At 41.1% G+C, this 26,292-nt stretch overlaps 1 protein-coding gene across 3 annotated transcripts in view; it reads right to left on the bottom strand.

The window, feature by feature from the left end:
• LOC146571526 (septin-7-like) overlaps positions 1-26,292 on the bottom strand; it is a 69,442-nt gene that overhangs the window by 31,401 nt on the left and 11,749 nt on the right. For all 3 annotated transcript variants that reach the window (XM_085280776.1, XM_085280775.1, XM_085280777.1), the window contains exon 3: positions 2,434-2,540. In XM_085280776.1, the coding sequence (XP_085136902.1) occupies positions 2,434-2,540 (107 nt within the window). The remainder of the gene's footprint in view (positions 1-2,433; positions 2,541-26,292) is intronic.

Here is a 26,292-nt window from a genome sequence, read left to right on the forward strand (position 1 = left end):
ATTCTCCTTTTCCATTATACTCTCTTCCTCCCCAGCAGAATCCTGCTCCCCTCTTAGCCTTCCATCCCTACTAACATGTCAATTTTAACAAACCTGGCTGATAATGCAGGAGCAAGAAAAGCCTTCAGAATGACCAGACCAGATGTTCTCAATTAATTTGTCAGAAAACATGAAACTTCATCCCTTTCAGTGCCTGTGCTTATCTGTCATGTTTTTCTTTTCTTTTTTTACTGAAGACACCAGTTAAGACTTTGAACGTGCTGGTGCAAAAAAAAAAGTCAACTCTTGGATTTAATAACTGGTCTAACGTCTACATATACGGGATGTGTTTAAGCTCAGATTAGAGATTTGAGCTTTTCAACAACTCTTGAGGAAATTTCAACATCATCCAAAACGGCACAACTTTTACTTTGTAGGTGAACATTCAACCTGCATTCCATCAAGTTTAACTGTACCTGACTTTTTTTCTTTACACTTTATAGTTCAGGTTGGCCTCACACACAGAGGTCGAGTTTGCAAACACTGAGACCTAACCACGAGCTCCACAAGGGTCTTTGAACTGCTCACCAAAACAACTACCAAATTCAAATAGTTTCCCCCTCACGCTCAAGTACACTTTTTGTTGGCCAGAATGAATGAGATTACTTTCAGGGGCTCCTAACATATGGTGTGGTCACACTGATGCTTACTTTTAACACCCAGAAATCATAATTTTTCCGAGGGAATGAGTACTACGTGAAGAATTTGTTTTTAGATATTAGGAGATATCACTGACACTGGAATGTAAATGACAAAATGCCTTGAGCAACGGCTGTGGGAGGACTTAAAATGTCTCCATTAACAAGGTTATTTTCCTTCAAACTGGCTTGAGAAACAACACTTTCTTGTAAGACATCTGTTCATTTCATGGTTTCCTAATCCTCATCCCAGTATTTGCTGTCGCTGCTGGAATTTAGAACGTAGAAGAAATCGACATCAAGCATCAAACTCTTGCAGGAAAACGGTGAATGGTGATCTCACAGTCTTAGCACATATAGTGCCTTTGTTTATATGACTATCAACTATAAGAAGACATGGGGTTGTACAGAGACCATTAACAAAAACTCAAAACATCTCTACACTGGACCCGAAGCTAAAAATGAACTGATGGCAACTGAGGTCTGACCCATATAGGGTTAGGGTGAGAATTAACACTACCATGGGTTATTAGGTTATACCTAACCCTGTGTTTAAAAGAAAGTAAAGTACATTTAGTTAAAAAGTATTGTTTTAATGTGCTTTAGTTATAAAACAAAATTCAAAACCCAGAAATCACATGTGATGTAAAGTGTAAAGGAAACAGGGGTTAAGGTTAAGGATGGACCGATCCAATATTACGTATCGGTCCGATACGAACTTAAATTACTGGATCGGATATCTGAGAGAAATAAAAAATGTAATCCGATCCATTAAATATCACAAAAGCACCTCACAAAACTTGTGACATGGCGTAACTCCGCTCATAACTTTAGCACGTCGAGCAGTATGTGTCACATGATAGAGCGGCTGTGGCGTGTGAGACCTCTCAGCGATCTGGTTGAGCATTTGGAGCCTCGCTACCAACCCGGCATTTCATCTCCGAGAAAGTGATCCCAGAGAGAAGTAAAGCAAGTGTGTAAGTTCATCTCTGAATGTTTGTAAAGCATTCCAGCGTTAAGCTTAACAACCGATATATGGAGCGACTGCCTCTCTCCCTCCCTCTCCTGCTGCTACTTCGATCATGAAACTGATCAATGATCGGTTAAGTCTAATATACCCTAGTAAGCAATAGTACTTTTTCCTTTGGGAAGGTACCATCTGTGCAGTCTGCAATTCTGTTGAAGAAAGATGTTGAATCTATTTAATTATTGTAGAAAAATAATTGATTTCTGTGCATTTTTTTTAAATAACGCGTGCATTAAATTAAGGTTGATTACGCCGATAAAGCATCACAAGGCGGAGGGTGGTTCCCTGTTTTTATTTTTTTTGCTGGGAGTTTGCAACCCTATTAGTTAGGTTGTTTAATATTTCTGCTAAGTGCTCTTTAAAATACCAGAACAGGGAGGATGGAGGATTTAAGTTTATTAGATTGATCAGTGTTGCTGAACTATGAAATATTTGGGTGCAGTATATTTTTTGCATACAGGTATAACAGAATAGGTTTAGTGTTTTTGTTTTTTTAAAACTTGAGTATGAATTTATACAAAATGCAGCAAGATATTTAAAAAACTGTTTTATTGATTAAAAATACACTATATCGGATTCATAACGGTATCGGCAGATATCCAAATTTATAATATCGGTCATAAAAAAGTGGTGTTGTGCCATCTATAGTTAAGGTTACCGATCTTGTCATCAATGGTGACCTAGACTTCATAGGATTCATTTACTGGGCAAAAAGCTGAAAAAGCTCACTTGAACAGTCTTTTTAATCCTGTGGGAGGGGCCAGGGTAGTCCTTAGAGTAGAGGTCAGTCAGGAACAGGGAGTTGATGAGAGTCGATTTCCCGAGACCAGACTCACCTGAGGACAAAAGCACAAGTTAAGCAACGTTATATAATCTTACTGTTTTCTAAGTACAACCAGCTGAACACATGACAAAAAGGACTTTACATAACGCATGTATAAAAGCATGTGCATGCACTGAACACAATATTGAGATGGCCTGAAGAGACATGGATGCAGTGCAGATAATAAAGCAGATTCACTGTCTGTAAGGGGAAAGGTCAGAGACTGATCTGCCAGCATGAAAAGCTTTCAGATGGAGGGAATAAAACATTTCCTCTCCATCTCCTGCTGACTTTCTCTCTCACCCACCCCCCGTTTATCTACTCTTCCTCTGTCCTCCTCGCTCAGTGCGTCCTTCAAGTATAAATCTCTCTATTTCGGTCCTCACAGTGCCAACTTTCCATTCCCTTCTCCCATACTGACGGCACAGAAGCTGCACAAACATTTACTTGACAAAGAGCACAGTCAGTCCAAACATACACATTGCATATGCTCGCCCTCTCCATCACACAGGCCTATGATTAATAGCTGAGCATCTGGCTTGCGTCTCATGAAAAGGCACTGGAGGAGTGTTTGGTTGGAGGGAAGGAGGGCTGCCTGTCCCAGCAAGACCTCTGACCGACTCCCACGACACAATTTCAGGCTTTGAAAACTGGAGTAATCTGTGGCCAAACATCAATCTGGGCTGGGTACACAGTAGCTTGAGGGGGTTTCCAAAAAGGACACATCAGAAACAGACCAAGATTAGAGTACTGGACAAAAAAAGGTTACCGAGCAAAAATTAAAATTCTGAATCAGATCTATCAGGTAAGAGAATTTAAAGGTGCTACGAGAAAACCATAACACATCCAGTTTACAAAGAATGGCAAAAATGTGTCGACGCGTGTTATTATTTAGCCATCTGCAGATCATTTTCCAGATGTTTTGTTCATAGAGGTCAGAGGACGCTTGTAATCTTGCAACATCTATAAAATGTCTTTTTTAAGTTGTCCAACAATCTGAAACCCTTAAATTTCAGTTAGCAGACACGTGACTCACAGAATTTCCTCAAGTTGTCCTTTAAAAACATGCCACCAAATCAATTAACTCACTGATGTTTCAGCTCCAGCATTGTTGTCTTTATGTGATTCCAAGTAGGTGGAAACATGTCTATGACTTTTCTGTTACCCGGTGTTGACATTGATGTGTGTGCTTTTTCAGTGTTTCCTGCACATATACATACCAACGTCCAAGCATCCAAGTAAAGTATTCTATAATCCATTTTCCTCTATAAAAAACTCTTTACTCGAATTTAAAATTGCTAGCGGCTGCACAAAGAGGCCTTTTCTCATGTTTAATAAGCAGATGTTTACGCAGTTTTTACTTGACAAATCACAGAGTGGTCAACAATACTGATGTAATGTTATTAGTATAGAAATAGGTATTTTTCACACCATTTACATATTTTAAAAAATGCTTTGGGTAGAACTGAGAACTGATCCAAATGTATACCACGTTTCTGTGTCATTATATAGACTGACAGGTCTGAATTTTCAACTCCATTTAAAGACAAAATCAAATATCAATACTAGTTCTAAACAGACCAAACAGAATATCAACGTCACTATCAAAGCGTGCTGAATTACTGCCTCTGACTTTAAATCTGCGTTGAAAGGAGCAGCTGAGAAAACCGTGTATAGTGCAGTACAGTCCACTGAGCTCTTACATACAGCATCTGTGTGCAGCCTGAAAGCAGGAAGCTGGAGTATTTCCATTTTAATGTGAGTCAGATGTTGCTCCAGTAATTCTTGATTGATAAGCAATTTTCCAGTAACGTCCGCTAAAAGTAAAGTCTGCTGTAAAAAGTCTCAGGCTCCTGTGTCATTCAAATACTTTCTTTTTGCAAACCGTTGACAACAAACCAAGTGTTCATTACATGTCAGAAGCTTTAAAACCACAGACCCCAATGAAGGGTTTCAGCTCAAAGTTTTCCATCATTTTTTCCCCTCGTATGACTCCTTTCATCCTCTAAACAAACCACCTGCTGGGGGTTAAATCTGCATGGGTTCATTCTTACTGCTCATAGGACAGCTGTGCATATCATCAGGCTACGCCGAGAGGGTGTAATGCTTTGCTGGATTGCATTCTTTACCCCCTCTTAACCCCACGGTCGCCCCTGTGTGTATTTGCTCAGCTATGATTGACATTCTGACAATGACGCGAGTTGGGAATCCAGTTTGTCTGCTGCAGCTTCCTCTGCTACACCACGCCCAACTCACTCATTTGAAGAAACATTTTTTTAAGCTAGCAAGCATGCCATCACCAGCTGCACTTTAAGATGACAGCGCTGGAGTCTGTGCACTCACTGCGCTAACTGCTTTAATCATTCTCTGTGTTTATAGTTTTCGGTTAATAACTAAATAAAAAAATTGGTGTCCCTTTTTGTGTGTGCATCCCACCGCCACAGAGAAAGTGTTATTATGTGGAAAAGAATGCATGTCCTTTGGGAACTCAGCGCTGCCAGTCTGCAGCTCTGAATTCAGTTGAATCTTTATTGCATCAGTTGGTTTTGTTAGTCAGGCACTAATGTTTTGGTGCAAACAGCGTATCCAGAGCCTATTGTGTGACGGATGCACTTCATACAAGGAACTAAACAGTTATTGTTATGCATGACACTGAAATGACATCTTGATACTGATAAAGCAGTATTGCCATGTGTTTTGCACAATGAGACACTCCATTCAACTCATCCTGCCAGACAATGTGAGGCAGAATCACCGTACAGTAGTTGTTATAGGTAGACAAATATTTGACCCTCCGTATCACACAATCCGACTAATTTTTCTACAATTTTATCAGGCTGTTCAGCCTGTGTGAAAGCAGTGTCCTCTGGCATTTGTGGACAGAAAAAAGTCATAGGTCAGAGGTTTCAGTTTCTCTTCCTGGCAGCCTCCGTCTGTGGTCTGTCCAGCCTGAGGGGCAGACAATGAGGTGCGTCTCAAGCAAAGATGGAACTCTTCACACAGCTCACCTAAAATTGCTGAGACTCTGTGCTAACATTTCAGTGGGTCCTCAGCAAACATCACGCTGGCTCGACAAAACCAAACAGGCCTCACAAACACTTGAACGATGAGCGCAAACACTGCAGCGAGCTGCAAGTCAGCTGGGCTCAACTCACATTCAAGTTAAGGGCAACACCCATGTGTGTGGATCGAAGCTGCAGGGAATCAATATTTAGAGCCAAGAGTGAATATTTAGAGAGAATTTGCAATATTTGCTTCTTTTTTCTATTTTATTGTAGGAAACTCATCAAATAAAGCCAACACACTCCCAAATGACATGCAGAAATGTCAGCTGTACACAGCAGAAGTGAAAGACTAGCTGAAAATGACAGCTCCATTCTTCTGATTGTTTTAGTTACTGCCACAGCCTAAACCTCCCCTAAAGGCAGGTCCGTCCCAATTAGCCTTCCTCGTGCAGCTTTAATTAAATATTGGTTCCACATGACAAGTTGAAGTGCAGTGCCAGCTCTCTGTAAATAGATTAGTGACCTAAACTTCAGTGATGGATGGCTGACCCCCACAGCTCTTCCCTGCTGTTTCTCTTCCTCTCCATCTCTCTCCAGCCCAGCCTGTTGGCCCCATTTCTCCTCTCTGTCCTTGCTGTCATCTCGACCTCCATCATCATTTAAAGGTTGCTTATTTTTCAGTGATACCAGAATCTTTAACTCTCACATCTAAATGTAAATTATGTAAAGTACCCTACAATGCCAGTTGCTCAGTACTGGACTGCTACCTTGGCACTATCCTGCTACTGATTTTGGGGCCAGTTTTTGTAATGTTGCTGACTGAGACGGTCTGTGGGTCTATTTATGCCATAGGCCATACTTTGCCAAAGTACACCACAGTCATGAATTTAATACCTCCACTAGGGCTGGGCCATATTATACCGTTCACGGTAATACCGGTATAATGTTAGGCAACGATAGGAAAATGAAATATCGCGATAGAATGGGAGTAAAACGCGCATGCGCAGTGCCTTTGTTTTCATACGCACATGGCCGATTGTTGAGTGAAACAGATGAACCAGAATTGGTTTGTAAAAATGGTGCAACTTCAGTGATGTGGAACTGATTTGGTGTTTGTCCGTCAGATACACGACAAAGCACATTTTTTTGCAGAACATGCAAGCGGCCGTCGTTATTGTCGTATTTGTCGGACTAAGATGCTCTTAAATCTGGGAGTAATCTGGGTCCTAAACTCCGTATGCTTCAGGTCAAACAACACTGCAGCATCACTGAGCGTTAAAAACTGTCTAAATTCTTTCATCTTTAATAAAACGATCAGCATTGCTGCTTTACCAGGTGTAACTATAAAGTTTAACTTCCAGGCATCCATGAAAACAAAAGTTATTACATTTAACGGAGTTAGAAGTTAGCAGGAAGCTAGCGGAAGTTAGCTCGCTAGTTTTGCTAGTTACCTAAGCATGATATAGCACGTTCTGACTGAGAGATTTCTGAAAAAAAATCAAACGTACAGCTCTGCTATCACTTCCAACATAGATGAAGACAGGAAACTAAACAGCAGTGAAGTTTGTAGGGTTACTGAAGTTGGGCTAGCTGGTATATAATGATGTGCTACGTGATCGCTAGCGACACAGCTATGTTAGCATAACATAAACAGTGAAGCTGGAGGACGAACACTAACACTTTTCCACTTGTAAAAGTTAACGTTAAGGTTCTTCATGGTTAGAGACAAATGCAATCGCATGGCAGGATACTGTAAACAGACCAAACTTCAGTCAGGAGAACAACTGAGACAATCCATCCACAATACGAGGTTAGTCATTAATATACTGCAACATGGGAATAGAGCAGCTGCCAGAGAATTCAACATTAATGAATCAATGGTACAGAAGTGGAGGAAGCAAGAAGAATGAGTTTAATCAAGTTTGATTTATCTGACTGCTTTGTTTCGCTTAATGTGCCTTATAATCCTGTGCACCTTATGGTCCGAAAAATGCGTACTGCACACTGCAGTTTAATGTTGCAAAGCACCTCTTTTTAATTTCAGTGGATATTATACATGGTTATGCTCAGGATATGTCAGCCCATTTCTACTGGAAATGCCTTTTGGTTAAACTTTCAGCAAGGAATTTGCATTTGCACTGTTACATTTTTATAAAGCTTTAATGTACATAAAAACCAGCTTCTTGTTTAAGTGAAAATAAATGGAAGGTTGTCTTTTTGCGCTAGTAATGTTGTGGAGTTGTATTTTGTCTCGCATCAATTATATCGTCGGTTATATCGTTATCGCAAATTTTCAAATATATATCGTGATAAATATTTTTGGCCATATCGTCCTGCTCTAACCTCCACCACTGGTGAGTGGCTGTGCCTGATGATGCTGAATATCCAGCAATATCTAAGACTTCAAGGGGAGGCACCGGGACTCCAAAATCCTGAACTTATTTCCAGGTTTTTGGACTCATTCACGGGGTAATTTATTGACTGATGATTTGAACATTTATTGCCCAGGTACCACTGGCATACCTGCAGAGTGCACAGTAGCACTCTACAGGATTAATGTACTTACTAAAAGGCCTGCATATTAAACATGTGTTCACTGAGTTAAGGCAGGCTGGACTGCTAGAGAGACAAAAACAAACAAACACACAAATGGTCAGAGTGGCTTTCCCATGGGATTCCTGACATTCCTCCTCCTCTTTCTCTCTTTGGATCTCAGCTTCTCTCATTCTGCCCTGAGGCTGCAGCTGGCCTCCTAACATCCTGACAGGCCTGCTAACTAACACACAGCACAAACACGCATACACCTCTAACAGACATGTGCGAGGCCTCAACCAGAAAGTGTGAAAACGGGATATCTGGGAAACATAGTGGTGTAAAGGAAAGAACAGCCAGACAGACAGGCATATGAGGAGAGTTGGAAAACTGCAGTCACTCGTGAGGCTCAGCGGGACTAACTGTAACAGGGGGACAAACAGGGGAAAAGGTCAGTGTATTGGCAAATGATAAAGATCTGCAAGTTTAGCAGACTGAGAGATCCAGAGCCCAAACTAAACCGTGTCAGCACCCAGTCTGACTGCAGCGAATGGGCGCAGCACACTTTCTTCTGATTTCATCATTTTAAATTTAGAAAAGGGCGTGTAGCGCTGCGATCCACCAAGCCCAAGACTAAATCTGACAGAATCGGCACGTGCTGGGTCACAGCAGGCATGTGCGTCTCAAAATAGAGACGGAGGGAACGGGAGCACAGCAGAGGGGAAGAATGAGCAAAACGAGGCCTGCCTGCAGTGGTTTGACTGAGCATGCATGAACACGCACATGTGCACGACCCCAGCCAGTCGCACCAACACACATGCGTACGCAGAGTAGCAAGCAGTGAATGCACTGGGTGCTGCGCCCAGAGGCGCTGAGGCAGGTTTGTAAACAGACTGCCGTCCTGCTCTAACACGGTTGGCTAAATGCATATTACACTAACCACAGATCCAGGACAGAGATCAGGCTGGAAAAAAATGAACTTGAGAGTGTGACATCATTCTGCAACTTTCAGCCTGCTCAGAGAAACAACAGCAGAGTTTCAGGGAACCATCATGTACTCTTGAAACCGCAGGACCTTTCTCACTACATGTTTCTGTGTCCTCTGTGATGACCAGTAGAAGTACTGGTAAAAATCCAAGAGAAATGTAAACTGCACCGTGATATCCAAAATATATGACACTGTGACTTTAAGAAACGAACACCTGTGAGGCTGAAAAGCCAAACAGGAAACCTTGAAGCTTGAGGAATTTGCTGTTGAAGCTGTCGCCTGATGCTCCTCGAGTATGACCTATGAGAACCCATCAGTCCAGGGTGTCTCCTTTACAACCATGAAGCACAGCTGTGTGTAGCCTTGAATGCATTTTACATGATGTGCAGGCACAATAAAAGCAACACCTGTACAATTTAATCATCTATTTCAACTCCCTGTCTGGATTTGAACTATGAATGAAAAAAAGTAGCTCATATTTTATGTCTTTTTCCGCAGCCTCCAACTACAGGAAGAGACATTTCTGGACCAGATGGAGCACAAAATCCCCTTAATGTTTGTACTGAGTTTGCCAGCACTCTCTTTGGGAAAATGCCTAAGGAGCAACGCCCAAAACGACTTAGAGAAATGATTCCAAGTGCCTAAGTGCTTTAGACACTTATGTTACCATTACATAGGTGTCTGTAATGGTATTCTATGGCCAAAATGCAAACATCAAAATCCATCTACATACAGTCTCTGGCTCCAAATATTTTCAACAGCAGGATGTTTGAATATTATATACATTACTGCAATTATATGTTTAAATTAGAGCTGGGCGATATGAGATTTTTTCATATCACGATATGTTTTTTTCATTTCAGGCGATAACGATATCTATCACGATATAAGCCAAATAACTATATTTGTAAGATTTAAATGTGCCGTTGCTCACAAGTAAAATGTGAAATAATCAGCAGCTTGTTTTGATTTAAATATTTATTTCCCATAATAAGTTCAACAGGGTAGATGTACTTAAGGAACATGAGACTTTTTCAGATAAATAAAGGCAAATATTGCAAACTACACAAAAGGCAGCCGCTAAAGCGTTTAAGTTTCAAAATAGAACAAACGAAACAGACTAAATTGTCAATTCCACTTAGAAACAAAATATTAATTCTAAAAATAAATCTTAGTTTGTTTTACAGAAGAACAGACAAAACTGACTAACTTTTGTCAATATCAAATAAACTGAGAACTAAAAGGAAATTCTCAATCTCTCCTTGTTGTATAGCTTAGCTTTTCAAACAGTTTTAACAGTTACTTTAGTCTGACAAAAGCCGAATGACGAATTAGCGCTTCCAGTCAGAGACTGAGGCTACGTCCACACGTACACGGGTATTTTTGAAAACTGAGATTTTCCGTTTTCGTTTTAAAAAATAATCCCGTCCACACATAAAGGCAGAAATGAAGGAAAACGCTGCTATGAACATGCCAAAGCAGCAGGTGGCGCTAGATTCCTAACCGTGCAGAAATGTTGGCCAATCAGAAGTCTAGAAGCCTCGGTGGGAAATAGTAAACAAAGCTGGGACATAGAAGCAGAACCGAGTCGTATGTAGGGATGGGTATCGTTTAGGTTTTATCCGATACCGGTGCCAAATCGGTACTTTTGAAACGGTGCCGGTGCTCAAACGGTGCTCAAACCGGTGCTTAAAGAATAGAGAACACAAAATTGGTCCAAAAACCTCTCATGCTCAGCTGGTTTTTTGTAAAAAGATAACAATGTTAGCCTTTTCTGCAGCTATGGGGTATATATGGTATCACTCTTGGCTGGAAGCAGTGCTTAAACAATGGAAAAAACACAAACTTTGTCCAAAAACCTCTCATGTTTAACTGTTTTCCACTTTTTCTTTGGTCATTTTAGCCTTTTTGGCCAGGGTGAAGGGAGTATCTGCCATCAAACAAGAAGACAGCCGCATGTAGCTATGATGATGTTTGCTAGTTCACCTTACATGCATTAATGTAATAACGTGGTTAGCCTACTCAACGTAAATTACACACGAACAACATTTAGCTACTCACGCAGAGAAGAACGGCTGCTGCTGCCATCATCATCCGTCATCATTTATGCTACACTGGCAGGGCTAGGGGCCAGGACTCTCCTCTTCGTGTTTTTGGGGGATGTTGCATAACAGGCAACCCACCCGCAGTAGATGTGCTCGGTGTGAGGTCTCGCAGCAAGCTATCAAATACGGCGCATTTCTGGGCTTTTAAAAAAAACGCTATGCGTCGCCAGGTGTTTCATCGGATTTGAGGTGTTACCTCCTTTGACAGTATCACAGTATCAGCTTAAAGCACTTGTTGCAGGCTGCTGAGTTTGCTCTAAAAGAACGTACGTACCTGGGCCCGCCTACTATTCTCGGAAACGTAAAATGATTGGCTAGAAGTGTATCACAGCTCAGGAAAAAAAAAGCACCGAAGTGTGCGCTGCTTTTCGGTCTGGTTACTACCGTTTATGTCAGAACCGGTGCCATCATGGCACCGGACACCGGTACCCATCCCTAGTCGTATGTGTGGACGGACAGTAACTGTGTGTATATGTAAGCATTTAAACACTGCAGAGAGTAGAATTAACAGTAACAGTATTGTAGAAATTCATTTCACCGAAACAATAACGTGGCGCACAGTGTGACGCATGCACCAGTTTATTGTATTTCCAGACTTGCTTTCGGCACAATTTACAGTGCACGCTACTCTGTTTTTTGTCAGACTTGAAATAGCCGAAATACCTTCACACTACGGAACTTCTTTGGCTCTTCCGTTCGACAATCTCTCCGGCATTGGAACCATCATCTGTTTTCTCTTCGGTCACGCTCGGTTGATTTTTCTAGTCTGCACACTCATTTCCTCCATTACGCGCTGGCTCCATTACCTGCTGGCCGCTTCCCAAACAAACACACGTGCGGCTTGGCACGCGACGTGACGCTGCGGCTGTGATTGGTTCGGCTCTGCGCTACTTAATTTGGATTGGCTGACCTTTTTTTTTTTTTTTTTTTTTTAAGAGGACAAGAGCGGCGAGGTCTATCGCGATAGCTTAATTTCTCTATCGAGCAAAAGTCATATCGCGATACATATCGTTATCGTTCTATCGCCCAGCTCTAGTTTAAATCCAAGACATTTCAGAATAAATCTTTAGGTCAAAATTAAATAAGAAATAAGCCTCAACATCATAGTTCAGTCTTGCTTCTTCGTGTGGTGCTTTACAGGGTTTCCCAGCAATCACTTTGGCTTGTCAGAGCAGGAAAAGCACAGGTGTTACCACCAACGGTTGCTCACTTCCATTCTGCTGAGCCAATAAACAGTGGTGCAGCAAACCTGCATGCACTACAGTCAGATACACTGTGTGATGCAAGCATTGCTATAGTGATTAATTGTGCCTGTAGGAACATGTCAAAGGGACAACAGCTCAATTATACTTTTCCCATGAAAACATGACAGTGTTGGAACAAGTCCCATCTTTATCTACTGACTTCATCATTTTAATTTATTTACTTCTATTTAACTAAAGTGCTTCCCACATTATTTAAACTGTTTACATTTGATACTAGTCTCTATATTCTCAGTATCTCAATGTTTGGGAGAAATCCTCAACAACGAAATGATGAGAAAGTACTTTACAACAGTGGGGAAAAAAAACCCTTTTAGCAGGAAGAGACTTCAGCAGAACCAGGCTGAGGGTGGGGCAGCCATCTGCCGTGACTGGTTAGTGGGTGAGGGGAAAGAGGAATGGAAAAACAAAGGAGGACAACATAGTGATACAGTGGGTTTCCTATCAATAAACTCATACCTTTCTACTTCGGGCCACAGCGACCGCTGTGATTTTTTTTTGCTAATATTAGAGATTAGTTTGTAAAATATATCATTCTACTCCCAGGAGACTGGTCCATATTTGTAACTGGTCATATGCTGCAAACACTGGGCCTCTCCTATAAAGGTGCTTTGAGGTAGACTGGAAAACTTGGGTTGACCTATCAAGTTAATAATTACCTGCACATAACCACTTAGCTGGACTGCTGCCGTTTGGCTAGCAAAGCCATGTAAGCATGTTCAACCTGCTTCACATTACAGGCTTTTAGCAGTGTCAATAATAATAAAATTACCTCGGCTGACAGCCACAACCAAACCAAATGTTTGATTTGACTGACGGGAGCACAAACTGAAGCATGTGACCTGAACCTGCAGGACAGTGCATCATTTCCACATGACTGTCTTTTTGGTAAATTGCATGAATAAATGGGTTCTTAATAAGAGTTAACATCATTATTGTGTGAGTGAATGTGTGCGTGTTTAGTGTCTATCAATGCATCTGGTTAAGCCAGCAGATTAACTGGCCCAAAGCTGTCTTTCAACCACTGCCTTCTGCAAGGTCAGTAGGCAAGGCGGTCAATCCAAAGCCTGCAGACGGTCTTATCTGGACACGCGTACTGCACAGCGTTACTACACACACAGGCTTAGAGGAACACAACAACAAAGGCAGAGACAGCAGGACACACAGGCAAACAGTTTTACGATGCGGATCAGTGAGGCAGATACTGCTTTTGATCCGTTAAAGAGATTCAGGCTCATCCATCTGCTTCAGTCGCTGCCACTGACCACTAGTAACAAGTGACTTAATTTCCTTCATGGATTCCTATTATAAGCAGCTGAAACCATGCGAGAAAGCTGCGACCTGAGAATGTGGAGAACTTTGTTGTGGGAAGCTTTTAAACCCATCTACGTTAGCTCATATCAAACTTCGCCACTCCTGAGTTCAGACTCTTAAAGGGCTTTTGATGTGCTCTCCTCCTGAGCAGCTCTGGGAAAGCAGAGGAGCGATGCTGGTAAGTAGTGGCCTTGTTAGGCATCAGAAGCAGCGTGAAACAGGCATCGCTTCCCCTCTCCTCTGAGCTCTCCTCAGTTCGCGTCTGACTCCTAGCTCTGTTCAGCTCTCTGCACTGGCGCTGGATCTTGCTAAGCTTTCCAGGAGTTCCTATTCAATCTGCCAGCTGGACAAAAAGGCAGGAAGCACTCCCACCACCCACCCCCTCGGTGAGCAGCAGGACTGGGAAGGGAAAGACAGAGTTTGACAGAGAGCAGAAAGAACTGAGAGGACAGAAGAATTTTAAAAAAAAAAAAAAAAGAGAGAGAGAGAGAAGAGCAGTTTCTGGTGGCGTCCCTTCTCAGGGAGTGACTGACTGACAGCAGAACAAACAGAGCTGCTTCCTGGTAGAGCAGGGCGATATGGCCAAAAATATTTATCACGATATATATTTGAAAATTTGCGATAATGATATAACTGACGATATAATTGATGCGAGACAAAATACAACTCCACAACCTTCCATTTATTTTCACTTAAACAAGAAGCTGGTTTTTATGTACATTAAAGCTTTATAAAAATGTAACAGTGCAAATGCAAATTCCTTGCTGAAAGTTTAACCAAAAGGCATTTCCAGTAGAAATGGGCTGACATATCCTGAGCATAACCATGTATAATATCCACTGAAGTTAAAAAGAGGTGCTTTGCAACATTAAACTGCAGTGTGCAGTACGCATTTTTCGGACCATAAGGTGCACGGGATTATAAGGCACATTAAAGGAAACAAAGCAGTCAGATAAATCAAACTTTATTAAACTCATTCTTCTTGCTTCCTCCACTTCTGTACCATTGATTCATTAATGTTGAATTCTCTGGCAGCTGCTCTATTCCCATGTTGTTGCAGTATATTAATGACTAACCTCGTATTGTGGATGGATTATCTCAGTTGTTCTCCTGACTGAAGTTTGGTCCGTTTACAGCATCCTGCCATGCGATTGCATTTGTCTCTAACCATGAAGAACCTTCACGTTAACTTTTACAAGTGGAAAAGTGTTAGTGTTCGTCCTCCAGCTTCACTGTTTATGTTATGCTAACATAGCTGTGTCGCTAGCCATCACGTAGCACATCATTATATACCAGCTAGCCCAACTTCAGTAACCCTACAAACGTCACTGCTGTTTAGTTTCCTGTCTTCATTTATGTTGGAAGTGATAGCAGAGCTGTACGTTTGAATTTTTTCAGAAATCTCTCCGTCAGAACGTGCTATATCATGCTTAGGTAACTAGCGAAACTAGCGAGCTAACTTCCGCTAGCTTACTGCTAACTTCTAACTCCGTTAAATGTAATAAATTTTGTTTTCATGGATGCCTGGAAGTTAAACTTCATAGTTACACCTGGTAAAGCAGCAATGCTGATCGTTTTATTAAAGATGAAAGAATTTAGACAGTTTTTAACGCTCAGTGATGCTGCAGTGTTCTTTGACCTGAAGCATACGGAGTTTAGGACCCAGATTACTCCCAGATTTAAGAGCATCTTAGTCTGACAAATACGACAATAACGACAGCCGCTTGCATGTTCTGCAAAAAATGTGCTTTGTCGTGTATCTGACGGACAAACACCAAACCAGTTCCACATCACTGAGGTTGCACCATTTTTACAAACCAATTCTGGTTCATCTGTTTCACTCAACAATCGGCCATGTGCATATGAAAACAAAGGCACTGCACATGCGCGTTTTACTCATATTCTATCGCGATATTTCATTTTCCTATCGTTGCCTAACATTATACCGGTATTACCGTGAACGGTATAATATGCCCCAGCCCTACTTCCTGGCCTGACACGCACAAGACATGTAACACACAAATTAGTTTTTCGGGTTGGGTTGGGTCATTTAAAACTTGCCCATAAAGTGCTTATCTTCTGTGTCAGTCCTCCAACCATCAAATTTCTAAAGCAAGTCCAAACTAACACTTTACAAAAACTATTTTCAAAACACTGAAATCAATAGAATAGTGCTTTACTCCACTGTGGATTTACATTGACATTGTGGAAAAAGGTGACAGTGTCTTTGCCTGGTGTGAAAACTTTAACATTACTGTTCCAGAAGGAGCTTCTAATATCTCTTCACTCTTGCACTGTCACCAGTTTATCCTGACTTTGCATAGCTGGGGGTCTGTGATTTTAGACGGCTCAACATCAGGCTTTACACTTCAGACTTCTGTTATAATTCGCACGATTGCCATCTACAGAAGTTCTCAGATGATACAGCCATCATTGGATGCGTATCAGACGGGAATGATCAGGAATACAGGGGGGTCATCAGTGACTTTGTTGGCTGGTGTGAGACCAACGTACTCCAAATCAACGCCGGCAAGACAAAGGAGATGATCATAGACTTCAGGAGGAAGTCACTATCGCTAAATCTAAGTAAAACTAAAATTATCTTATTTGGGAATTCCCTTAGAAATGCACAAGTGCAGATTCATGTAGATGGTGTGGAAATTGAAAGAGTACTTGAACATAAGTTTCTTGGTGTGATTATAGATGATAAATTAAACTGGAAGTCTCATATAAATCATATACATAACAAAATTTCAAGAAGTGTCTCAATCTTGAGTAAAGTAAAACACATTCTGGACCACAAATCACTCCACATTCTCTATTGTTCCCTGATTGCACCGTATTTGAATTACTGTGCAGAGGTTTGGGGCAATACTTACAAATGTTCGCTATCATCAATCTTTATATTACAAAAAAGGGCCATAAGGATAATCCATAAAACTGGTTACAGAGATCATACAAATCCACTATTCTTAAAATCAAAAATTCTAAAATTCACAGATCTGGTTCATTTTCTCACAGCACAAATTATATATAAAGCAATAAATAACCTGCTTCTTGACAATATTCTAAAAATGTTTTCTAAAAGGGAACGGGGATACAATTTGAGGGGGGAATTAAATTTAAAACATCCTCGTATCCGTACAACATTAAAAAGTTTTTGCATCTCTGTGTGTGGAGTGAAGCTGTGGAACAGACTAAGTAAAGATATGAAGCAATGTCCAAGCATGGCGCAGTTTAAAAAGCGTTTAAGGATATGGTTTTTACAGGGTACAGGGAAAAGGTAGAGATTTGATAGGGTGTTCTTGTCTAATATTTTCATGTGTGTGCGCATGCACGGGTTTGTTGGTATGGGTATATATATATTAGGGGTGCAACGATACACAAAATTCACGGTTCGGTTCGATACTTTGGTGTCACGGTTCGATATTTTTTCGATACAAAAAAAATGTTCACGCATTTTTAATTTGTCATTTATTAAAATTATAAATATATATTTTAACTCAAAAGTACAGTTTTTAAATTTAACCCTAACCCTTGTGCGCGTTTTTTATTTTGACAGCGAATGCGCACCTGCGGACCACTTATGTGCAGCCCTGGTTATATAGCTCGTCATATTGCAGCCACAGAAATTCTTTTGTCCATGAAACCATAAAGCTGCACTTTCTTTTTGCCTTATAGTCTGATTTGTCATAACTTCTCCGTTTTGTGGTAAGCTTTTATTTGGCTGTCACTTCTTCACCCTGACCTGTCTTATTTGGCTCAGCAGAACTGAAATGCTTTTACACACGCACTCACATAAGCTCAGCGATTCTCTGCGCGATCAACCTCTCACATGTTTAAGCTTGCTGCGGGAGATTTCACTTGTCATGTTTGCATAGTAAGCTAACGATTAATAAGACGATGTCAGAGGAATTGGTGCACAAATTATCATCACTCACAGATCAGTGCTGTCGCTCTCTATACACAGTTCGCACGATTGCAAAGTGAAAGCAAAAAACAAGCGCAAATTCAAACGCGACTTCAATATGTCACATATTGACAGTGGCTCATCGATGCCAATGACATAATTACCCAGCTACATTTCTGAAAGAATGCAAAAGCATTGACATATATTTTTCCTACAATAGCCCGACGGGCAGGGAAGAGATAGATTTTGGTAGCCCGACTGAAAAAATCGCTAGCTCCGGGACGTCGGGCTAGCGATATTGCGAGCCCTGTATCTGATTGAGGAATCACTCATCTTTGGAAAAGAGAGTTTATTACAGAGAAATGGCTCTTTCCAAAATAAAAGCTATACTATCCGCTTCTTCTGGGCTATATTCTCAGCAGCATAAGGAGAATCATGTGCTAACAGCTGTCTAAATGACTCGGCTAAAGTTAGTAGCATGCTTGTTGTTTTTGTCTTTGCACTAGGATGATGTCGGTGTAAATGTGCAGTCATATTCGTTGTGTTCCCACTAGTGCTTTCAGGTTAATCTCGTTGAAATGACCTTAACGCCACAACACGGCAAATCTCCGTTAACGAGCTACCGCCGATCGCTCCGTGCATGGGGCTAGACGGCCAACACGTTAACGAGCTAACTGCGCTAACACACTAGTTCACACCAATGTAATTGAGCATTGCATGGCACATCCAACATACTGTTTTACTTTAGTCCATGACTCGCTTACCTTCAGGGTCATACGTCACATGAAAACCAAAATAATTCCAAACGCCAGATCTGAATGAGGGTCAATTTGCCTGTTGCAAGGAGAGCTTAACTTCTGTCTCGCTAGCTTGCCTTGTGCTCTTCCTTCTGATGATGCTGTCTGTGTTGAGCGCTCAGTGGATCTGCGCTCGACAGTGCAGCCTAGGCGGAGTAGTCGAACACAGATTCACTGAGCGCTCCACACAGACAGCATCATCAGAAGGAAAATTGATAAAATAAATTACAAATGTTGTATTGTTCGATACATATGCGTACCGAACCGAAAGCACTGTATCGAACGGTTCAATATCGATACGAATATCGTTGCACCCCTAATATATATATATATATATAAAATTGTAGGTTGTGTATCCTTGAGGTGTTAATGGGGTTATTGAAAATGTGTATATGTGCGTATGTGTGTATATACGTATGTATGGATAGATAGAAACATATATGTGTATATATTAAAAAAAAAATTACACATAACATATAATGTAATTGCAAGGAGGTATTTCTGTAGTCTATTGATACTAGATAGTGGAAAAGGGGTGGGATTAAATAAGCTTATGCTTCTTCCTGCTCCTTTTTGAACATGGACGTTATTTGGAGTTGTGGTTGCTCGTTTTCCTTTTGTTTGCTTTGTTCATTTGTCTCTTTTAATTCTATTTTTTTTATACTTTTTCAACATGTTCAAAATAAAGATTCAATCAATCAATCAAACCCCCTACAACACCGGTGAACATCCAAGGGAAAGACATTGAGATAGTGGACTCTTATAAGTACCTGGGTGTTCACCTCAACAATAAACTGGACTGAACTACAAATAGGGCTGCCACAAACGATTATTTTGATAGTCGACTAGTCACCGATTATTTTTGCGATTAGTCGACTAATCAGATCATCATCCATTGGACGTACAGCGTACAGCTTATTGCACCAGCAGCATCTGGTCTTATATAACTATCATTAGCTTACAGCTTGAAGTGTTTGTGCTAACTAAAAATAAAGACAAGATGGTAGTTTATTTTTAATGAAATTTGCAGATTGTTTCGGTGAAGTTTAATAAACTCCTTGCTTTCTAAAATATAACAGGACACCGGAGTATATTCTCCAGCGTCTCACACTTCTGATAATCAGCTGTCTGCTTGACAGTTTTAGCTGTGCAAAAACTATAACTTTAATCTCAGCCAAACCTATTATTCAGGAACAAATAAAATACTAAAGAAAGCCAAACAATAACATTTTTAAGTTATCTAAGTGACTTATATATATATATATATATATATATATATATATATATATTTAACCTGACTAGCGAAAGACGGCGGTGGGTTTGAAAACGATTTGCCGGGAGTCCGGTGTTCTCACGGCTCTAGTTAGCCTTGCCCCCGCCTAGCTAACGAGCTAGTGGGTAACAGACGTCTCCGAAAACGTCGGAGCGCTTTTGAAAATATGTGGTGTCTTGATAAACTGAGCAGATATTTGAGGTTTACAAAGCTACATTCTCGCCTGAAAATATGTTAAACGTTTATTTTGTGACCCAGAAAGAATAATAAGAGTAAAGTTAAAACTAACTAGCTGCCGCCCAGTGGCGTGTCTAGAAAATTTTTGTTGGGGGGGCCAGGTAGGGGCACAGATTTGGAGAAGGGTGGCAGATGTAATTGGCAGATAATGTTTAAAAAAAAAATTCTACCAACCGTTAACCATAATTCAATAATCCTATAAACCTAATAACCAAATGCACTTTTAACTCTTATTAGAATGAGATTTTAACCACTACGGTGCAAAGTTTTTAGATACTGCGTTGATAAAGTACAAGAGATACAATCAGTGCTTTGTCAGTGTTTACTCAGCATTCAAGGACAGCAATATTTGCATAGTATTTTTACTGACATATAGTGCACATATGTTTTGGACAAAAACATTTTTGAATATTAAAATACGAACATTTGTAACATACAATTGACAAATTAGCCAGTTCCAATGTAAAACTTTATCTGCCTGTTAAAAAAAGAAGATAATCTTCTCACAAACTGGTGTTTGATTTTGAAACAGGAAAAAAGTGGGGAAACAACTGAAAAGACTAACATTTGAATAAAACCTGAAAGCAAGTAAATACTTTCTATGCTGCCTTATGGTAAACTTTGGTAATATTGATAAAGAACAGCACTGGCTGATGATGAAATACAGTCAGCTGGCATGGTGACACTGCCAGTATAACCTGCAGGGCTGGACTGGGACAAAAAAATTGGGCATTTTCACTACAGGCCGACCCACCAGGTAGTAAAGCCATAAAGACTTTGACTGAAAACAAACCCTGTTGTGACAGTGATGTACACTGTCTTGTTGGTATATGTATGATTTCTATACATTTTACGTCAGATAAAAACTTTGGTTGTAAGATTTAGATAATTATTTAATAAAAACTAGGTATTTTAAATGAGAATAAGAAAGAAAAGTATTTCTTTGTGCCTTTCCCTGTTAATGCCCTACCTGGCCCCCTGGCAAAACTTTCCTAGATCCACCCCTGCACAGTTACCAGCTGTCAGCTACATAAAAAAGGATCCTGGTGTTATTTGCCTCTCAGAAACAGTTCAAAACTTCCCTTCAACTCATTCATGTGACCTAAAAGGTAAACCTGTTTCTCCATCACCTGTTCAGCTCTGATGATTCAGTAAGGACATCTCCTGGTTTCATGTTTCCCTCTCACCAGATATCCAAACCGACATAATGACCAGCAGCTTTACAGCTGTGGCTCCAGCAAACATCAGCTGATACTAGAAATTAATATTAAATACATTCTAACAACAGCTGATCAAGCTTAAACGTGCTGCTGTTGTTTAGCGCAACATCTGCTGGTTTCCTGTTTCTGGTGCAAAGTGGGCGATAAATAAACAAGAGAGAAAAGCCGATCAGCTGATCATTGATCAGTTTCATGATTGAAGTAGCAACAGGAGAGGCAGGGGGAGAGAATGAGAGGAGAAGAGGCAGCTGTGCAGCGTAAAGACAGAATAACTCCAGCTTTGTGTCTTTTTCCATTCTAGCTAAAGTTCGGGACAAACTGCATCTCTTCTCAGCTCAATACGAAACGTGTAATATTTTCTCTGAATGAGGGACCATTCCATTTTTAAGGAGCCGTTGGCAACTCTACTAACCTTATGAATAAAATAAAGTTCACTATCAGTAACATCATAGCACCCACCCAGCTGTATAAAAACTCTGTCAAGCTGGCTAGAACGCAGTATGAGTTATTGCAACTGACAGTAAAAAGTCAGCACAATGAAAATAAACTCCACCTAAACTTAGTTTGTATCTGACCCAGATAGACTGCAGGTCATGACTTCTTACCTGAAGTTCAGTTCACCTGACACTCGGACTGGTGGCCGCCTCGGGGCTCTCCTCCTGCCTCCCCTTCCCTCATCCACCTGCTGGCCTCTGTGGAAGCCCCGCCATAGCCACCACCAAACAACGGAGTTATTTCTACACATCGACCTGCATCTGGCCAATCCACCACCTCTCATTGTTCATGCCATTACAAAAAAAATAAAAAAATAAGTCACCAGGCATATGCCCGGTATGCCCGATGGCCAGTCCAGCTATGTTAACCTGCAACCAAATCTGCAGCTCCATACAGCAATGTTACGACTTAGATTACATCTTATAACTCATAACTTGTATGTTAGCTGCCCTCAGTAGCATACTGTCTGAAATATTCCACGGCTGCAATAATTCTTTAAGTGTTATTTTTTTCCTTGGTATTCTAATTTCACCGAAGTTTACTAAACTCAACAAACTTAATATTACTTACCGGGACATTTATTCTGTCCTCATTTTCTTTCACCGAAAAATTGTTTCCTGCAGTGCCGTCTTTCGTGCTTCGCTCTCCTACCTTTGCTAACCTGATGCACATAGCGCAGAAGCCAATGCTGCATTCACTTACACTCGGATATCTGAGCGTCACCGTGAAAACATAATCGGACATTTGATATTTGATTGAATTTTATTGTTTTGCCTTTGGGGTGGCACCTGGGGTGGCCAGTCTGGTTGGGGGGGTGGCCTGTGCCCCCCCAGGCCACCCCGCTGGACACGCCATTGCTGCCGCCATTGTTGACAACTGCGCTGGGCTGCGCTATGAATTCTGGGACACAGCTTCTTCTTCTTCGGGGTTTAACGGCAGCTGGCATCCTTGTACATGCAGTGCTGCCATCTTCTGTTTCAGTCCGTTATTACACTCTTAAATCCTACTACTCATTCCTGCGTCCTTTGTGATCTTACAAAGCTTCAAACGATGCGTCGACTATTAAATTAGTCGTCGACGATTTTAATAGTCGACATAATCGTGACTAGTCGACTAATCGTGGCAGCCCTAACTACAAATACAGACATCCTGTATAAGAAGGGCCAGAGTCGACTCCACCTGCTGAGGAGACTGAGGTCCTTCGGAGTCTGCAGGACTCTGTTAAGGACATTCTATGACACTGTGGTAGCATCTGCCCTTTTCTATGCAGTGGCCTGCTGGGGTAGTGGATGCACGGACAGGGACAGGAGCAGGATTGACAAACTGGTGCGGAGGTCTAGCTCCGTGCTGGGATGTCCCCTGGAGTCTGTGGAGGTGGTTGGCGAGAGGAGGATGTTAGTAAAGCTGACATCCATCACGAACAATCCACATCACCCACTGCATGAGTATGTGAGTGGGCTGAGCAGCTCCTTTAGTCAGAGACTGAAACACCCTCGCTGCAGGAAGGAGCGCTTTCGCAGATCATTCATCCCAACAGCAGTTAGACTCTATAACTCCTCAATCACGATGTCATAAGTCACTGGACACTGAACATCCACGGTCACCACTTCATGCATAATGGACCTTCCATGTGTACGGACATGTGCAGGTATATGTGTATGTATATGTATACTAGGGGTGCAACGATATTCGTATCGATATTGAACCGTTCGATACAGTGCTTTCGGTTCAGTACGCATATGTATCGAACAATACAACATTTGTAATTTATTTTATCAACTTTCCTTCTGACGATGCTGTCTGTGTTGAGCGCTCAGTGAATCTGCGTTCGACTACTCCGCCTAGGCTGCACTGTCGAGCGCAGATCCACTGAGCGCCCAACACAGACAGCATCATCAGAAGGAAGAGCGCAGGGCAAGCTAGCGAGACAGAAGTTAAGCTCTCCTTGCAACATGGCAAATTGAACCTCCCCCACCCTCATTCAGATCTGGCGTTTAGAATTATTTTGGTTTTCATGTGACGTATGACCCTGAAGGTAAGCCTTGGACAAAAGTAAAACAGTATGTTGGATGTGCCACGCAATGCTTAATTACATGGGTGGGAACTAGTGTGTTAGCGCAGTTAGCTCGTTAACGTGTTGGCCGTCTAGCCTAAGGTCATTTCAACGAGATTAACCTGAAAGCACTAGTGGGAACACAACGAATATGACTGCACATTTACATGATCCTAGTGCAAAGACAAGCGGAAGCAGACAAAAACGACAAGCATGCATGCTACAAACTTTACCCGAGTCATTTAGACAGCCGTTAGCACATGATTCTCCTTATGGGGACCTGATATGTTTAATATGCTGCTAAGAATATAGCCCAGAAGAAGCGTATAGTATAGCTTTTATTTTGGAAAGAGCCATTTCTCTGTAATAAACTCTCTTTTCCAAAGATGAGTGATTCCTCAATCAGATACAGGGCTCGCAATATCGCTAGCCCGACGTCCCGGGGCTAGCGATTTTTTCCAGCCGGGCTACCAAAATCTATCTCTGCCCTGCCCGTCGGCCTATTGTAGGAAGGAAAAATATATGTCAATGCTTTTGCATTCTTTTGGAAATGTAGCTGGGTAATTATGTCATTGGCATCGGTGAGCCACTGTCAATATGTGACATATTGAAATCGCGTTTGAATTTGCGCTTGTTTTTTGCTTTCACTTTGTAATCGCGCGAACTGTGTATAGAGAGCGACAGCACCGATTGGCGAGTGATGATAATTTGCGCACCAATTCCTCTGACATCGTCTTATCAATCGTTAGCTTACTATGCAAACATGACGAGTGAAATCTCCCGCAGCAAGCTTAAACATGTGAGAGGTTGATCGCGCAGAGAAACGCTGAGCTTATGCGAGTGCGTGTGTAAAAGCAGCAGGATATATATTTTAGTTCTGCTGAGCCAAATAAGACAGGTCAGGGTGAAGAAGTGACAGCCAAAGAAAAGCTTACCACAAAACGGAAAAGTTATGACAAATCAGACTATGAGGCAAAAAGAAAGTGCAGCTTTATGGTTTCATGGACAAAAGAATTTCTGTGGCTGCAATATGATGAGCTAAATAACCAGGGCTGCACATAAGTGGTCCGCAGGTGCGCATTCGCTGTCAAAATAAAAAACACGCACAAGGGTTAGGGTTAAATTTAAAAACTGTACTTTTGAGTTAAAATATATATTTATAATTTTAATAAATGACAAATTAAAAGGCATGAACATTTTTTTTGTATCGAAAAAATATCGAACCGTGACACCAAAGTATCGAACCGAACCGTGAATTTTGTGTATCGTTGCACCCCTAATGTATACATATGTATATTTAGTGTGTACATGTGTGTGTACATGTCTATACATAGGAATAGTAGTGGTACAATAGTTATGTCAAGCTATATAGTTTATGTCTTCCATATTTCCAACCATATCCATAATCACATACTGTGTATGCTACCATTGTATATAGTGTATTATCTTACTTTTTTTCATCGATTGTACTTATTTGTATTTTTGTATTTCCTTCTGATGTCTGTACCTGAGCTGAGGTGACGCAAAAATTTCCCTGTTGTGGGATCAATAAAGTCTTATCTTATCAAAAATTGCAAGTAACAAATATCTGTTAACCTGGGTAAGGTTATTTTAACCCCTATCTCCTATGATCTGTGGGGGGGGGGGGGGGGGGGGGGGGGGAACAGAAAAAAAGACTCAAGGTGAAACAGAGCAGAGGAGAGATTTATTTTTCCTTTATTCCCCAAATAAATAAAATAAAAACCGAATTTCATTAAAAAAATAAAAAAATAAAAAAATCTCTGTCAGTGCGCCCCAGGCTACAATGTAGCTTGCCATCACCCGTGTGTGAATGTGTGTGTGAATGGGTGGATGACAGGTTGTGTAAAGCGCTTTGGGGTCCTTAGGGACTAGAAAAGCGCTATACAAATACAGGCCATTTACCATTTAATAGATTAAGAGTGTAATATTTACTTAAAATTCTTTTTGGGGGGGTTTCATTTTTGTTTCTAAGGTCAAGCCTTAACAATAAGCTCAAGTGTTTGCTTGCACTACTGGAATCTGAGCAAGTGAGCTGCAGGCATCAGCCCAGTCGTCTAATATTTCACCATCTGTCTTTCCAAAAGTGCGGCAGAACAATGCAGGGCCTCAGAGGCCAGCTGAGCTTTCACACTTCGTGACAATGCCAAGTACAGCAGAACTGAAGCCAACCTTCAGCTCCAGTTGGCTGCTCGTCAAGTCAAAACATAATCAGCTCTTCTGTCTCTCTTTCTAACACTGGTATTTCCTTTTTTTCCCCTCTGCAACTTCTCCATTAAAATACATTGTTCTGTGATCGTGACTTTTATGAGCCTCATATTTGGTCGAGTCCGCATTTTATGATGCAGACGCAAATGTTTAACCTACTGCTCTGGAAATCTGTTCAGGGTAACAGTAGAAGTAAACGCCTAACATGACTATGTTAACAGATATAACAACAGAAGCTGCAAAAAGTGTTGAAACTGCATGAGCCAACCTCAATTACAAGTGGCCCTGCATATTTAATTGGTACTTTTAACCCGTTAAGCTCTTTATCTGGGTAGACAGAAACACACT

The sequence above is a fragment of the Mchenga conophoros genome, linkage group LG7, assembly GCF_057382185.1.
Source record: "Mchenga conophoros isolate Kocher_MC1m ecotype Shallow Benthic linkage group LG7, M_conophoros_male_GT1.1, whole genome shotgun sequence".
Classification (NCBI taxonomy): Eukaryota; Metazoa; Chordata; class Actinopteri; order Cichliformes; family Cichlidae; genus Mchenga; species Mchenga conophoros.